This window comes from Carlito syrichta, unplaced genomic scaffold (assembly GCF_000164805.1).
Source record: "Carlito syrichta isolate Samal-C Ts95f unplaced genomic scaffold, Tarsius_syrichta-2.0.1 Scaffold242717, whole genome shotgun sequence".
In the NCBI taxonomy this organism is placed as follows: Eukaryota; Metazoa; Chordata; class Mammalia; order Primates; family Tarsiidae; genus Carlito; species Carlito syrichta.
In genome coordinates this window covers 494,815-501,051 of record NW_007186813.1, presented here as the reverse complement: position 1 = coordinate 501,051, position 6,237 = coordinate 494,815, and the positions used below count along the sequence as shown (strand labels likewise).

The following is a 6,237-nucleotide window of genomic DNA, read 5'->3' as shown; positions in this document are numbered from 1 at the left end:
ACAGGCGGGTCTCAAACCCGTGGGCTCAGGCAATCCACTCACCTCGGCCTCCCAAAGTGCGGGATTACAGGCTGAGCCACTGAGCCCGGCCAAAAAAAGACTTTTTTTTGAGTTGGAGTCTTACTCTGTTGCCCAGGCTGGAGTGCAGTGGCACAGTCATGGCTACCGCATTCTTGACCTGTTAGGCTCAAGCAATCCTTCCAACTAGCTGGAACTACAGGTATGTGCCACCATGCCTGGAAACATTTTTGTTTCATTGTAGAGACAAGGTCTCACCAAGTTGCCCAAGCTGGTCTCAAACCTGTGGGCTCAGGCAATCCACTTGCCTCGGCCTCCGAAAGTGCTGGGATTACAGGGTGAGTCAACAGGCCCGGCCTCGAACGACTGTTTTTTTCCTCAGATGAAAAATGTCCTTGAAGGGAAACCTTTTCCTGATATGGAAGAGATAAAGCAAAAAATGGCAGAAGCACTAAAAAGCATCAAAACTGCTGAGTTCAAAAACTGTTTTGAGCAGTGGAAAAAGCATCTCAATAGGTGTACTGCATCAAAATGAAAGTACTTTGAAGGTGTAAACGTGTACGAATAAATACACAATTAAAAAAAATGAATTCCAGTTTTTGCCAGGCATGGTGGCTCACAGCTGTAATCCCAGCACTTTGGGAGGCCAGAGTGAAAGGATTCCAAGCCCCTGGGTTTGAGACCAGCCAGGGAACTTGGCAAGACCTCGTCTCTGCAGTAAATCAAAAAATTAGCCAGGTGTGGTGGTGCATGTGTACAGTCCCTGCCACTGGGAAGGCTGAGGGGGAAGGATTGTTTGACCCCAGGAAGCTGAGGCTGTGATAGTCATGAGCATGCCACTGCACTCCAGCCTGGGCGAGACTCTAAAAAAAAATTGTTTTTTTGGTCCCCCTGCATAAATAATAGGTGGGACCCAGCTATCCCACAGCTTAAGTGCTAGAGCTGAGGAGTGGAGCACCTTCCAAGACCTCAGCTTCTCCTCTTTCATCACTAACAGCAGTGTTGGGTTTCTCATGATTTTTTGCTTGAGGGAAATAGACATGTATGGACCTGGGTTCTAATCCTGGCAGGGCCTATTGGGTATATGACCTTGGCAAATGATTTATCCTGAGACTTCATTTTCTCCCTATAAGTGGACAGTGTCATTGGGTGGGATAAGAGATTGCATGTGGAAATGCTCAGCACAGAACCAACATACAGTGACTCAGTCCCTCCTTGAACCCCAGAATGAGAGAAATAACACCAGCAATCAGGTAACAATGAGACATATACAGCTTTATTTAATAATCTGTAAAAAGTTGTCCTCTGGCAGAGTGATGCATTCCTTATTTCAGCAGAAAGCAAACAATGTGTCTGAAAGCCCCTTCCCCAGATTCAAAACTGTATAACCCTGAGCTTACATCTCCAGTGGGTGGAGGGGGCCCAATCTCAATGCTCCCGAGAGCTGGGCTCTTGCTGTGTGGCAGCTGGTCTCCATGGTCCTTTCGCCCTCCTCCAGCGAAACTCTCTGGCTGGCTGAGACCCCTCACATAACAGCAGACAGAAGGCTGAAAACAACTTTACCTGGACAAGGCTGCCCTTACAGATTGGCCCCTTCCCGCCTACAAAAGGGAGTTCAGATGATTAAGAACCTTTCTGAGTAATGGGCTCTGTATCAGTTTAATTTAGTTTCCACTAAGTCTGCTGAAATCAAGGCTATACTCATTAAACACAATATTGTTCATGTTTATGGCTGTCCCTCTCTCCCCACCCATTTCCTCACCATCGACTTGATCTCTCTCCCTTTTGAGGGGATTATGGCGTAGAGAAACAGTCTCCATCATAGATCTGGGAGGCACTTCTTGCGATATGTGGATGTCTAATAAGTGGTATTCAGACACTACAGTGACAGCACTTTGCTCCTGCTGAGCGGAAGCCTGGCATTTTGTTTTCCACCTTCCTGTGCTAAGAATGTCCAGTAATTAAGCCACACTCACTCCCTGGATAAAGCTGCTGCATCAGAACCTTGTTGATGGTTCATGGGCTTCTAGCAGAATATATATCTCCCTTTTATTTACAGAATAGCACACGTGAATTCATTTGGACAGGAGGAGGTGGCTGGCCAACCTGCCTGCCTCTCTACGCACCAGGTCCCTTCTACTACTAGTCACAATCAATCAACAGTCCAAACAGTACTTAGGATCTTCCTCATTCCTTAAGAGCTGTTCTCTCCTGAAATCACTGTGCACATCTTGTTGACCAATTTGGAAACAAAAGAGAATGCAATGGCCTATCCAACCCAGAAATCTGTGCCGCACATTTCCCTTAAAAACATCACTGAGAAAAACATCACTGAGAATGCAAAAAAGTCCCTTTTTTGTTTTTTTGCAGAAGCACTACAAGGAAGCATGTCTAAAATCACAGACCTATGCACACACAAACACAGACACACGTGCTCGCACACACACAGAGTTGGGATAAAGAATCTTTTCTGATACATAGCTGGGGGAGCACAGGAAAAAGCTGGCAAGAGAAGATATGAAACTCAGATCAGTTAAGATGCTGGAATGTTACAGTAATGGCATGGATGGTTTTTGGTATATACAAAAGGGGGTGGGGCAGGCAGACAGAATGATAAATCCAGGCTACTAGAGAGAGGTTTCAGTGGCCATGCATGAGTTAAAGATAGTAGAGGCCAGCTTACAGAATGAAATGTTATATTATGGAGTGGTCATTTGAAGAAGGATGGATTGCATGGTCCAGGGAAGGAGCATCTGCTTAGCAGGACATCTCCATGGTCTGGTGTCTGTCCAGGACATCAGGGGACTCACAGGACTCTTGAGTTCCATCTGACTGATTGCTGGTGACAGACCGGCTGAAGGGACTTTCTCCAGAGCCGATGCTACTCGAGGTTGAGTGGGTCCGTGACCGGGCGAGCCGGGTCATACTGGCAGATGGTACTGTAACAAAGAACCAAGAGAACTAGAAGACAGAGCCCTGGTTATACCAGCTTATCTATAAGTTTTACCAAAGGCTTTATGTTGAGTTTTTCCAACCCATTTAGGGTGACATCCAGGACAAGATATAGCTATTCCCACTGTGCATTATTTGCTCTAGGTATGTGGTGATATGCAAGGCTGCTTAATCCTCAGATTTGGTTGGAATCTCAGTTGATTCTAATCCACAGCAGAAACCTAAGTCCAGAGTATAGCCTCTTAGCTATATGCCCACATCATTCATACAGTGATTAGAAAGGAGGTTTTGGGAACCAAAACCTACAGTGCATGCAAGACTAGACCAAAAGAAAAGACGAACCACACAAGTATGAAGGTGTTTCATAAACACAGTGCAAGCCCGATACAACGAGACTACCATCCGTGTCCACAGGCTACCCTTGCTACCTGGGGAGGAGACACGTAGAAGGTGTGGGTGGAGGAGAGGGCAGGGAGGCCTGGAGCTGCCCTCTGTTCAAGGGTGAGTGCAGACTGCTTAGGAGGGAAGAGCTCTGGGGGCAGATATTTAACTCAGGCTCCTGTTCCGCCACTGCTTGACCCTAAGTTCCTTCTAGCTTGGCTGGGATAGGGCCTGGCATAACCCTCCTGCCTATCATTCTGAGGCACTGGCCACTCCCCCAGCTGTCATTTCAATGCTGGGGTCAAAAGTTACCATCACCTGAAGGCTCTGATACCCCCATTATTTATTTATTCCAAGATAACAATTTTGTTTTTGTTTTTGGAGTCAGGGTCTCATTCTGTCCCTACGCTGGAGTGCAGTGGCAAGCTCACGGCTACCACAGCCTTGACCTGCTGGGCTCGGGTGATCCTTCTGCCTCAGCCTTCCAAGTAGCTGGAACTACAGGCATGTGCCACCATGCCTGGCTAAGTTTTTGATTTATTGTAGAGACGAGGTCTCGCCATGCTGCCCAGGCTGGTCTTGAACTCCTGGGCTCAGGCAATCCTCCCACCTCCACCTCCCGAAGTACTGGAATTATAGGTGTGAACTAGTGTGCTGAGCACTGATACTCCTATTTAGAGTCAAGGCTGCCCTTTGAGTCCTGTGCCTGCAGGCTAGCTGAAGGACCAGTAGGTAGTGTTGGAAGTAGGGCCCTGCCTATCAAGTTTCAGCTCTGCAGTGTCCCTGGATTTAGGATGACAAGAAGAGCCCATTCCAACAGATCCTTTCTTCCTCCTGGGAGACCAGGGTTGGGCCTGCAGGCTAAATCTCCTGGGGCCATAATGAGCCACGTTCTATCGGGCTCTCACTGAACAGGAAAACCGCGGACATGCTGCAGGCAGCCAGTGCAGCCAGGAGAGGCTGGGAGGCAGGGGCGGGCCAGCAAAGAGGAAGGTACCTGACTCGGTGCTCAGGTGACTGAGCTGCACATACGGGACTGGAAGCAGGATGGACACAGGAAAAGGCAGGTTAGTGATCTGAGAATGCCAAGTGGCAACCTCAGCTGCCTAGTAGACACTGACAAAATACTCTAAGCCAGGGATGAAATGTTATTTTAAGGTCCCAGAGAGGAGGTAAGGCTAACAGATGCTTCCCTTAACTAGAAGGCAATTGTTTTCCCCTCCACTATAAACAGTCACCCTTCTCTGGATCAGAAATGGGCTGGGAGAGCTGCTGTTTCCTTAAGAAAGGTATGAAGACAGGCTAGAAGAGGGACTTCTGTTCCTCCCAGTGAGCCAAAGGGCTGTGGGTGTGGGCTCGGTTGGTAGTGGCTCACAGATGGGGACAACACAGCCACTTGAGACAGGACATACATGGTCTGCCTGGCAGGTACAGGGCTGCACCCAGGGGCCAGCTGCCCAGAGCAGCTGGCCAGGTGGTTCACCAGTGGCCACTATCCACACTGATACCAAAGACAGAAGAAAAATCAGCCTATTGGGTAAATAGCTCTGTACCTGGGTGAAAGGTTTTTTCCTGAAAACTCCAAGAAAGGAGCAAATGTAAATAATTCTGTGACAAATGAGAAAGCTTTGGGGTCTCACAATACAAGAGGCCAGGACAATAGCATGACAGGACACATCCTTGGAAGTGCTCTAAAATACTTTGCAAGCTCATCTCCTGTGGTGGAATAGACTTAACTGAAGATGCTACTTTTTCTTCTGAAGTCCATTTCATTTCTTTAGGCCAGGAGTTATTAACCAACTGAGTTCAAGTGCAAATCATAATTTCAGATTTACAGCTAGGACAACCTAAGCTTCAGTGGTTAAAATTGTAGGCTCTGGAATCAGACTGCCAGGGCTTGAACCATGGCTGTGCAGCTTACTACCCTGGGAAATGTGCTTAGCCTCTTTGAGCTTCAGTTTCCTCTTCTATAGAAGGGGACTAATAACAGAATTACCTCTTAGGTTAATGATCTACAGTGCCTAACACAAGGTAAGTGCTCAATAAGTGTTAGCTCATCCAACAAATGCACAACGAGTGCTCTGTAAACATGCTGGCATCTGCTTTACTTAAAGCTGGTTAACATAGCAGTTATGCCCTGAGAGTTGTGTGCTTCCAGATGTCAAGCTGACCTCCATTATCCATACATTGTGGCTAGACAAAAGTTGTGAGTACTCACTGTAGCCCATTCCCTGCAAAAAGTATTTGAAGGCTTCGGTGAGCTTCCCAGGCTGGGAGGACAAAACGAGAGAGTATTAATCTTTGCATAGGCAGAGAGGTAGGACCAAATGGCTGTTTTAAAAAAACAAGACCTCTTTACCTGAACTACTTGGGGCAATCCTCCACAGTCTGCCATCTAGAAGAGGAAAAATACGCTTTAAGAGAAATGCTCTGAACATCCCAAGTCCTTTCAAATGGGACAGGATTGAATTTTACGTTCCTTAACTCAGGTGTTTAACTGCATCCATGTTTGCATCTCCTTAATGCACTCACACACCAAGACTTATATACTAGCAATAACCTTGGATACAAATCTGAAAGAATTATTCAGTACTTACTTATCAATAAGATACAAGCCCATGGTAGAAATTTTCTGTTGAAGTGATAGTGAAGTTAACCACTGTTTTCAACTATGAAAACCATCTGAAGAGCCGGGCTCGGTGGCTCAGCCTGTAATCCCGTGCCTTGGGAGGCTGAGGTGAGTGGACTGCCTGAGCCTGCGGGTTTGAGACCACCTGGGCAACTTGGTGAGACCTCATCTCTACAATTTTATTTTTATTATTTTTATTTTTTTTAGTTGGAGTCTCACTTGGTCACCCAGACTGGAGTGCAGTGGCCGCTCCCGGC

At 47.0% G+C, this 6,237-nt stretch overlaps 1 protein-coding gene across 4 annotated transcripts in view; it reads right to left on the bottom strand.

The window, feature by feature from the left end:
- Positions 1-1,267: 1,267 nt before the first annotated feature.
- Positions 1,268-6,237, bottom strand: part of NDRG3 (NDRG family member 3) — a 104,926-nt gene continuing 99,956 nt past the window's right edge. For 2 of the 4 annotated variants that reach the window (XM_008051893.1, XM_008051896.2), the window contains 4 exons: positions 5,711-5,746; positions 5,570-5,621; positions 4,349-4,387; positions 1,268-2,957 (listed from right to left, as the gene is read on the bottom strand). In XM_008051893.1, coding sequence (XP_008050084.1) covers positions 2,776-2,957; positions 4,349-4,387; positions 5,570-5,621; positions 5,711-5,746 — 309 coding nt within the window. In that variant the 3' untranslated portion in view covers positions 1,268-2,775. The remainder of the gene's footprint in view (positions 2,958-4,348; positions 4,388-5,569; positions 5,622-5,710; positions 5,747-6,237) is intronic. The other 2 variants (XM_021709504.1, XM_008051894.1) reach the window with 1 other exon arrangement.